The sequence below is a fragment of the Leptonotus elevatus genome, chromosome 11, assembly GCF_054856555.1.
Source record: "Leptonotus elevatus isolate MCC_2025b chromosome 11, RoL_Lele_1.0, whole genome shotgun sequence".
In the NCBI taxonomy this organism is placed as follows: domain Eukaryota; kingdom Metazoa; phylum Chordata; class Actinopteri; order Syngnathiformes; family Syngnathidae; genus Leptonotus; species Leptonotus elevatus.
In genome coordinates, this window is record NC_141249.1 from 21,095,627 (window position 1) to 21,106,128 (window position 10,502).

Consider the following 10,502-nt stretch of genomic DNA (forward strand, 5'->3'; position numbering starts at 1 on the left):
AGGTATTCCTGTGCAAAATGTCGAAAGTTGCCAAACTCAACTTTCTTTCCCGTGGAAAGTTTACCAGAAGCCCCTTTGAGACATTTCACTTGGTCAACTTTAAACTTGTGCCAAGTGATTTTATGCATAAAGTAAAAGTACTGTTTGTTCTCTACTACTTTACTTTTGCTTGATTTTATGCAGCTTTATTTTTGCTTTCCTTTGTGATACTTTAACTTTATTCTGATCTGATGTGTTTCACACTTATTATATTGGCACACTTTAATTCTGCTTCACTGTACTTTTACTTTACTTTTGGCTTAATTACAGCACTTTTACTTCATGCTACTTTTATTCATCTTTGCTTTATTCAACATTTACGTTACTCTCGTCTGACTGCAGTATTTTTATTTTACTTTCTGCCTTTGTCCACTTTTACTTTGTTGTTTTACTGTACTATTTTTAGTGTACTACTTTTACATTTACTTTAGTCTGATTTACTCTACCTACTTGTCTTACTTAGTTTTACTTTACTCCTTGCCTACTTTGCATATACTTTATTTTAGTGTACTTTGACTTTACACTGCATTCATTTTCTTTACTTTGTTTTACTCTGCTTTTACTTCGCTTTGTGCTTCAAGTTACTTTACTTTGACTTTATGTTATCTCATTTTGCTACTTTTATTTCTATTTCCTCCAATCTTGTCTTGTTTACTCTACCTGACTTTACTCTTCTTTGTCTTACTTCACGCTACTTTACTCTTAGTTTGCTTTGCTATATTTTTACTTCTCGCTGCTTTACTTTTACTTGCCATTGCTTTACTTCACGCAACGCTACTTTATTCTGCTTTACTACTTTGCTTTACTCTACTTTTACCACGCGCTAATTTCATTTACTGTACTTTTGGTTGCTTTGCATTAATTAACGTAAAAAAAAAAAAAACCCTTTTTTTCCTCAGTTTTATTGTAATTTAAAGCACTTTACTACAGTATTTGATTGCCCTTTAATTACAGGGCAGAATACATTTGTCAGTGAAACTGACTTATGTACAATGATTGTATGTTTAATTGCATATCGGTGCTCTCATACGCAGTAAAAATGTCCCGTGTGAGTGTGAATGTTGTGCAGTGTGCATGTGTGTGTGTGTGTGTGTGTGTGTGTGTGTGTGTGTGTGATAATTAGTGTGTAGTGTAGTGTGGTGTGTGTGTCAGAAATGAAGTCACACAACAGTGAACATCACCTCCCTTACATCTGCTCCTCATTACGTGTCATCATCTTGTCTGTTTACATCAACCGTTTGTACACAAGCGCGTGTGTGTGCGTGCGCGTGGCGGAGGCCCAGCTTTTGGCTGCTGGCTCGCGATGAGGGAGAGCTGGAAAAAGGAGTCATACGAGCACTAAGCTCCAGTTGTTTTCACTTAGCAGCTTCGGCTTGCACCCCCCACAAACCAAACCACCCCCAACCCACTCCAGTGTGTGCGCGTGTGAGAGTGTGCGTGTGCGTGGATCTTAGTCCTAGAAGATCACTCCTTATTTAGCCACTCATCCTACTCCACCAGGGGATAATCTCGCTCACCCCCCTCCGAATTATCGGCCGTCACCTTTTGGAAGCGTCCATGTGATGATGTCACTAGTACCACGCGCACATCCCCCGTTGAGGCGTCAGCATGACTCTACTTTTGTCTTCTTCACATTTTACTAATGCTTCTTACTTTTACAGTACTTTGCTGGAAAACAATACTCTCGAAATGTTGTTTAAAATTGCATGGAGATGTATCCACGTGTGACGTACGCCAAAAAATCAATATAATTCTTGCTCAGTTGCAGACTATGAAAATTTCAAATTATACGACGTGTTAGTCGTCAAGGTTTCCATTAAGGAAGTCTTGTAGCGTGAGCCGAATCCTGGAGGAACGTCGCGTACCGACATTGGCGGATTTACGACATTTTTATTTTTTCCGCCGTCTCGGAGCGCCGGTGCCAGTGTTGACGTTGGACGGGCCGGCGTTCGATTCCTGGGGAAGACGCGGTGGTGAGCATGTTGCTAAGCTAGCTGGAAAAAAGGCCGCATTATGCCAGGCTTTATGTTGTGGGGCAGTGTACCGTCACTTCCTGGTTCTCCTCCAATCACCAGTCACTCTCTCACCCACATGAACATACAGTGCCTTTAGGGAATGTAGGAATATTCACAACAACTTGATGACTGGAACAAACTGTTTCACTTCTAAGCATGACATTTCGGAGGCATGTCTGTCATGAGTAGACCCACCAAAAAGTCTCAAGAAGCCGTGACAGGGAGTCTTCCATTTTGCTTTCAATCGGCCATTTTAGATTTGTCCTGTCAAGTCAATGTTTTTTTGTATTTTTATTATTTTTATTATTTCACTTATGATGCATGACATTTAGGAAGCATTTCTGTTGCTAATGGACTAACCCAAACAAGAAATCTGCCATTTTGATTTGAAGCGGCCATTTTAAGGTCCATTTGGGCATTTCAAGTGGTGGTTCAGATGAACTTAGCTGAACTTAAATGTTCCCCCTTCCTTGTGGTCGATGTCAGCAAAGTTTGTTGACTTGACATAAAATCCCCCAAAGCAAAACAAATGTCTGTTTTTGTATACCCAACTGACTGGATGCAGACCGTTGAACACTGGTTCTGATTTCTGAGGCTCGCATTGCAAGTTCACCGAGGGGGGGGGAAGGGGGGTCTGTTGATGCGAGCGAGGGTGCCCTCCAGTGATGACCGATCATCTATCTGGCCTAATGAAAAACACATCGTCGAAGAATAGAGGCCATTGTACTCGGGCGAAACTTGGACGTGCGCCAGGCGACATTATGGCCGACCCGGTGAGGTTCATCGCTCAAGACCCCGACAGCACATTCCACAGAAAAGAAGAGCTTCATCAGCACGCTGCATAACAGACTTTTTAAATGTTTATTTTTAAAATTGTCTGTGTTTATGCCTGTTTGTGTCTGTATTTTATTGTCATTTTAAAATGCATAAAATTACATAGTTTAACTTACATTGTACAAACAATTATCTAAATCAGTTTTTTTGTATTTATTTATCAAATGTATTATTATATGAATATTTTCTTCACATATTTTTGTATATATATAATATTATAAATATTACTACCTTTTAATTGTTTTTCTATGTGTATTGCTATATTTTTAGATATATATATGTTGTATTTATTTTAGAAAGTCATAAATATATTTAAACATTATATCATTTCTGTTTCACAGATGCACCGCCACAAGCAGCCCCAGATGATCCAACCAATAAAAGTAAGTTATTTTCTGGAACATGTAGCCGATTTTACGAGCATGCATAAAAGATGATAAAAGCCTAAATCATTGATCATCTTTTTTTTTTTCTTTTTTTTTTTCAGACACGGCGGCGCACCTACTAGACACGCCGACGGTATTGGGAATCGCCTTCGCCGCCTTCGCCATCGGCGCTCTACTAACTGGAGCGCTTTGGTTCATCTACTCGCACACAGGTGAGCACTTTTAAGGAAAACAGAAGCTTGCGCAAGGAATGTGAGGAGTGTCAAAAATGCGGCCAAACATCCTGCGGCGCACAATAACACGGACTGCGGCTACTTCCTGTTGCGCGGCGGCGAGGGCCCGATCGTCTTTCCTGCCTTTGAGTGTTGTCAGGGATATTCTCCATGTGGAAATTCCCTCCGGTTGGGTTGCGTGGGCTCTCGCAGGAAAAAACTCACAATCCGTCTTCTTCATGCCAACATCTTCTTCTTCCTGCGGGACCCTTGACCAGGAAGTGAGAGGTTGCCTTTGGTAGACTCGTGCATACCGTGCAGCACTTTTCTATAGTACTTGTCCTCACGAGGATCACAGGCAGAGATGAGGACTCGAGTCGACTCAAAGGACTGTTCTGACGAATTGTGACTTAACAAAAACGTAGACTTGTCCTGTCCTGTCCTGTCCTGTGCCGTTTTGGTCCATTTATCTCTGTTTGTTCCTTCTTCTTTTTTTTTAATCAATACTATTGGTCTGGGTTGAAGTATTGCAAATGTCGCCTGTATGGAAAGTCTGGATATTTTTTTAGATAAGTGAAACTAGATACATTTGAGAACGCTTGTTTTGTTCAAATGGATCGCTGCAATGCTTAGATACAGAAGAACGTTTGTAAACCATGGAGGTAAGTTTCCGAGCAGATTCATAGCCGAATAATAAATGAGGTTAATCATCTTATTGTTTTATTTATTGCATCACTCATGGCTCTAAGACCTTTGGAAAAAAACATTTGGAAAGATAACGAAACACCAGTGTTTTCGGGGACCTGTCTCACTAGCTGGTCCTGTCCAATCCTGTTCTATGGGGTAGAGGCCACGGACTTCCGGGTTTTACACATCAGCGCCGTGTCCGGCCACAGCTGGCCGCGTTCCAACACTCGCACCCCCACCCCCTGCGCACCTCCTCCCTCAATGGTGTAGCCCTGCTTGGCACGCATTCCCTTTTCTGTTCCGTCCTATTTGTTGCTGGTTGCGTACCTTCTTGTTAGGGTGTCGTGCTGCCCTCCCAGTCCGCATAGTATAGATCCAACTTCTATGTAACATTGTGCCATATCAGGTAGTTTTACAATTGTTTTTCTCTGTTATTTTCTGCTTTTCGCTCTCTCTGTTCAATAGGACAGGTTTTTCAAAAATTAAATATAGCATCCAGGCCCCGGGACAATAAATTAGTGATTGTGGACAAGGCACAGGTGCAAGAAGACAAAGTTTTTCATCCATCTTGCATAAAATGACCTTACAAGGCAATATTGATCCCGTCTAAAAATATCCTGCTGACTTTTTAAGCGTTCAAGCACCAAAACAGAGCGAGTGAGCGTCGACCCTTGAGACATAAACGCCTTTTGCTTTGCTTTTTTTTTTTCTAAGCCCGTCACAGCTGTACACCATAAATGGTCTTCAGCCTTCAATATGCTGAATGTTTGACACTTTGCTCGTTACGTCCTTAACAAATCTTTTTCTTACACTTTTTGTTAGACTTTGTCTGGCCAGCACTCCAAACACGCGCGGTGATGTCATGAAAACATTTACCTTTTCTAGCGGCACCAATGGACGCTGTTTGATGCTCGCTGACTGACATTCACTCGCTGACGTCAGTTGTTGTTTGCTTCTGACAAGATGAGGGACACCTGCAATCTAAGATCTGTAGCAATCGGGATGTTGATAACAACCACTTTTCGGATATAAAATAGATGCAGTGGAGTTGTTCGAGCTGACTAAAGATAACTAACGGTGTATGTAAAATAGAGGTGCTCTTTGGGCTTGCTAGCTAGCTAAAGCTACAGCTAACGATGTAACACAATGATGTCAAGTGGAGTGGTCGCGTTACCTGACTAAATCTAATCATGTAAAATGGAGAGGTGCACTGTAGCGGTGTTAGCTGGTTAAAGCTAACGCTAACTGTATACAACACAAGATCTGCATCAATTACAATGCTCATAATGGTCACTTTTTTATGTAAAATAGGTGCAATGTTGTTGTTTTATTGTTTGTGTGGCTAAAGATTAAGCTAGCTATGTATGTAAAATAGAGGTAAATGGTGGTGGTGTTAGCTGGCTAAAGCTAATACAAACGGTGTATGTAAAATAGACTGGTCATGCTAGCTGGCTAAATTAAATTCGCACGAATGCTAGCACACTAACTACAGTGGTTGTGCTACTTTGCTAAAGCTAGCTCTAAATGTGGATGTAAAGTAGCATCGTAATGCTACCTGGCTAAAACTAATATTATGGTTATTTTGGTTGTTTAGTTTTTCATTGCTTTGTTGTTATTTGTGCAAAATTAAAACTAGCATTAATCAATCTCGTGTCCCCATTGTTGCTTCAAGGCGGGACTCCTGCTGTGGCTGCGACGGAAGGGATGACCAAGGAGGTCCAAAAGTGTCCGCCCGCCTCAGAGAACAGCAGCGCCGGCCACAGCATCGGCAGTACGCAGAGCACACCCTGCTCCAGTAGCAGCACGGCGTAGCGGGCGGAGCCAACCCGGGCCGGACCCACTACCGCCCTCCTACCTGGGTCCGAAAGACTAATAGAACTCTGGGTGCTGTGACATCCGGGATGGCAGGACCACATCCTAAACGGGGCGGGACTTCTGGCCTTATCCAAGTTCACAGCCAAAAAGTTTGTGAAAAAAATTGCACCCCGACACTATGAAATTTATCGAACAGGAAGTTTGATATTTCGCTTTCAAGTCAGACATTTCAGGGTGCAATCAATGGCTCAGACTTTGACTATCTCCCACCCGGGTTTCCGACCAAATAAATTCCATTTGGAACCCGGTATCTTAAAAAGGTTGATGATCATAATTTGTGGTATTGCCATGTATGGGTGGAGAAAAGGTATACGAAAGTGTACAATTTGAAATACTCGCCATGAAAAAGTACATTCATGTAACAAATGCGTACTTTAACAAACTCTCATAAGAGACTTTGTCCAAATAAGCCCCAATAGAAACCCAGTTTACGTGAAAAAAAAAAAGGTGATGCTAAAAAGCAAAGCTAGCCCACACGTAGCGTGAACGGGAACATTTTGGATATTTTTAGCAAGCTGATCCAGTAATGCAGGATGTGATGGGAACGGAAGAACCACTAAGAGTCTTAAAAAAGGTTTTCAACGTGGTATGTAAAGAAAGATATCGGTTTTGAATGTAAAAAGAAGTTTGAAAATGCCAAACAATGTGAAAGACAAATGTGAAAACATACTGATAAGAAAACAACAGTTTTATATGCCTTATATGTTTTTCCTCATTTGTCGAATTGTAAACAAGTGCCTTTTATACAGTAGGATAAAGCTAAGCTAAGCTAGCTGCATTTTTTTTTATCTGATGAACTGCCGTTGTTTATAGACTTCTTTTTTTTCCAAAATGAGACAAAAAGATGGGCACCTCACAGTCGGATCATTAGCATTGTTAGCATATTAGCATCCCTCAAACAGTTTCCTCTGTGTTTAGCTAGGCTAGGCTTCATACAGATTGGTACTGATCTTATTGTCTTGTTCTGGGGGGGGGGGGGGGGGGGGGGGGACACAAGTGAGGCCAAAATTTCCTTTTACTCAATATGTGACCAAAAGGTTAATACCACTCAGAGTCAAATCATTAGCATTATCTTCATGGCAATTGAATTTTGTCTCATTCTGGAAAATAAATAAAATGAGGGGGAAATGTTGTAAATTTTATAATTGATGTTTTTGTTCTTTTTTTCTCTATAATGAGACAAAAAAGATTGATACTACTCAGTCGGATCATTAGCTTTGTTTGTTAGCATTCAAACTGCTTCTTTTAATCGAATCTGTAGTTTAAACAATTTCTTTTCACAGGGCTGACCCACTAACGCTGTTTGTCCTATGCTAAACTAGGCTAACTGTCCAGAGACGACGCTTTAAAGAGAGGTACCGATCTTTTGTCTTGTTCTCAAAAACAAAGCAAATGAGCGCAAAAAGATGTATTTTCATATTTTTTATGTAGTTAGTTTCTTTCTTTCATTTTCTCAAAAACTAGACAAAAAGGTCGGATCATTAGCATTGTTAGCATTATTAGCTTTTCCCACATAAACCTCAAAAATCTGAAGTTTAAACGGCCAGTCTGACCCAATCAAGCCGTTTCTCCTATGCTAAGCTAAACTGAGCTAACTGTCACCAACTGACTTTTTACAGAGTGGTACCAATCTTCTCGTTCTGGGCAAAAAAGAAAATGAGACTAAAACGTCACAAGTGTCCTTTTTTTTATATACATTTTGTACTGTACATGTGTGTAAATATTGTAAATAGTTGTTTAAAAGGTTGAATGTGACGCTCGCGTGTTGGCGATGTAGCATTTAAATGATTTCACATCCGTTACATTTCATATCCGTTTTTGAGAATGGGTGCATTTGACAATTGCATACAAATTCTGTTTCCGACAATTCGCTAAATGCGATTTGTCCACTTTTGCTTGGCCAGTTCCAATGCTAAACTAAGTTAAGCCTTAATACGTACAGGGAGTCCTCGAGTTACGTCGTACGCGAGCTTACCCCGTTTCGAATTTACGGCGCCCGTGCCTTGTCCGTAGCACCTTTCTTTTTCGTTTATTTCCCACCGTAATCACGCCATTTTAAAGTTGTTACCTTCAGGAACGGACGCCCATCGCGCAGGTCGGCTCGCCATCAGGCGCGTCACATTTCCGTGTTTAAGTTTGAATTAGCTCCGCTCTGCCGTTTGTCAGCAATGAATGTCCGTGCGGAAACACAAAATATTGGTTCCGGCGTCTTCCGGGTCGCACAAATGTTTTTTAAAATTACTGTACAAAATATTTTGATGTAAATATCGATTTCAACGGGGAAATCCGACTTAAGTCGAAATTCGGGTTCAATCGCCAGCGTTGGAAAGGAACGCCGCCGTCACTTGAGGACTCCCTGTAAATCTTACATTGTTAATCCAGCCAGTGGTTAGCGAGTTTAGTCGATGATTAGATCAGAATTGTAACCGTTCTTTTCCAAACAAAAGTGATACAAAGTAACAAATCGTGGCGTTTTTGTTTTTTTGTAATTAAGTTTTGACTGATTTTAATTCTACCAATAGCAAATTTGTCTTTCAGTATTTTATTTTATTTTTTACAAATGCGAACATGATTGATTTTATTGTTGCTAAAAAAAAATTAAAAAAAAGCGCCACCTCACAGTTTTACAAATGTTTGTTTTTTTATATATACTTTTTGTATGTGCACATGTATAAAGAGGAAAGAGAGTATAATACATATATATTTGTGTATAAAATTATATTTTGGAGTATATTTAGCCAGAGGAATTTTATGATGCTACTGTGAATTGCCGATCATCACATTTTTTGAGGGATTTGATATTTTTTACATTTTTTTCATTCAATGTAACCAGGATGTAAATTGCATTTTTAATATTGGATGCTTTTCTATATTTTCATGTACAAACTGTTACAACGCTGAAAATAAATGTACAAAAATGATCTATTTGAATGTATTGGTGAATATTCCCTGTGTGTGAAGAGTGCTGATGACATCGCAATCATAAAACTGACCAATCAGGAGATAGCTCTCGAGAAGGGGAGGGGCCCGGAAAAGCCCGTTTTAATATGCTGACGTTTCATATCGAGACTCAAGTAGTAATATCCTCACACGATCATAGTTTGGGAAATATTTTGGGTTTCAACTATTAATGTAGGCAATGCTAACACTTTTTAAAGTGAAAAATATAAATTACTTGCTTATTTTCGCTATTCACGTCAAGGCTTGATTCCTAACTTTCGCAACTATTGATGGTTCACTGTATTTTTTAAGCACATGATTATAGTGTGGGGGGGAGGGGGGTTGTGTCATGGCTGTAATTGCGTCCATGTGTTTGTTGCTAAGTATGTAAACAAATGTTGCACAGCATGGACAGAGACATCATCAAAAAAGGCGAAGGATGTACTGGGTGATATTTGGCCTTTTCATTAACTGTGTTCGAACCATCTCACATATGCAATTAAGGCCAACGTCATTTTTGGCTTGCTAGTCACCCTTTTCTGGTTTATTCATGAATGGATGTATGAAGGCTTATTTTTAAAACTTACAGTACACAGTAAAAGCAAGACAGGCGAATCAAAGTAGTTGAACAAAGTGAAAACCAACAAAAGAAAAAACAAAAAAGAAAAACAATCAATACCACAAGAAACAAGAAAATTCATGTACTCGTTATTTCCATTTTTAGTTGGCAATCGAAAGGTGACTTTTTATATTGTTTTAACACAAAAAGAGATCAGATTTTCAGAACAATACTCAAATTTAAAAACTTGTCATTGTTGAAAAACATTTGAAAGAAAATCTGTTTGTCATTTTTTGCAGTTTTAATCGAAAATCCAAAAAGGAAATTAGTGTCTGCTTATGATTTGTTTTTGTTTTTTAAACATAACTGGTTGGAAAAGAAGTATGAAGAGAATATGTGTATCATGGGTTCTTTCTATTTTCAAATGGCAAAAGGAAATTTAAAAAAAATAATAAAAAATCTATCCATCCATTTTCTTAACACATGTAACAAAACATGACCTGATTTTCATAAGTCAAATTTCTGTTTGGAATTAATAGACTGAAGTCTTCACACAGTCATAAATTTCGACATCCATAAAATACATTGAATATTTAAATGCTAGAAAAACAAATGAACAATGTATGATTGTTCAAGTATATTGTGGCCCGTACACGATTGTGGTGTTGTTTTGGATGGTGTGTGTGCGTGGGGGGAGGGGTTGGGGGGGGGGGGGGAGTGTGGTTAATAACAATGAGCTGTTAAAATGACGTCTATGGAGCCTCTGGACTGTAGTGAGCTCATAATAGGCTGCAGACCATGTGGAGGCTTGGAGCTGTTGGAGGTTTAAAAAGGGGGCGCTTGCCACAGGGGAAGGGGGGGGGGGGGCATGCCAACCCCCTAACTTGCAGGCTCCGTCTTGTCGATGACATCACCTGAGGAGATGCAGGGCTTGGCGATGACACTTTTTTAAAAA

The 10,502-nt window shown here is 39.8% G+C and overlaps 1 protein-coding gene across 2 annotated transcripts in view; it reads left to right on the top strand.

Moving 5' to 3' along the window:
* The window catches only part of tgfbr3 (transforming growth factor, beta receptor III), a 44,738-nt gene extending 37,718 nt beyond the window's left edge, over nt 1-7,020 (top strand). For both annotated transcript variants that reach the window (XM_086089836.1, XM_086089837.1), the window contains 3 exons: nt 3,230-3,271; nt 3,376-3,486; nt 5,846-7,020. In XM_086089836.1, coding sequence (XP_085945962.1) covers nt 3,230-3,271; nt 3,376-3,486; nt 5,846-5,985 — 293 coding nt within the window. In that variant the 3' untranslated portion in view covers nt 5,986-7,020. The remainder of the gene's footprint in view (nt 1-3,229; nt 3,272-3,375; nt 3,487-5,845) is intronic.
* The last annotated feature ends 3,482 nt before the right edge of the window (nt 7,021-10,502 follow it).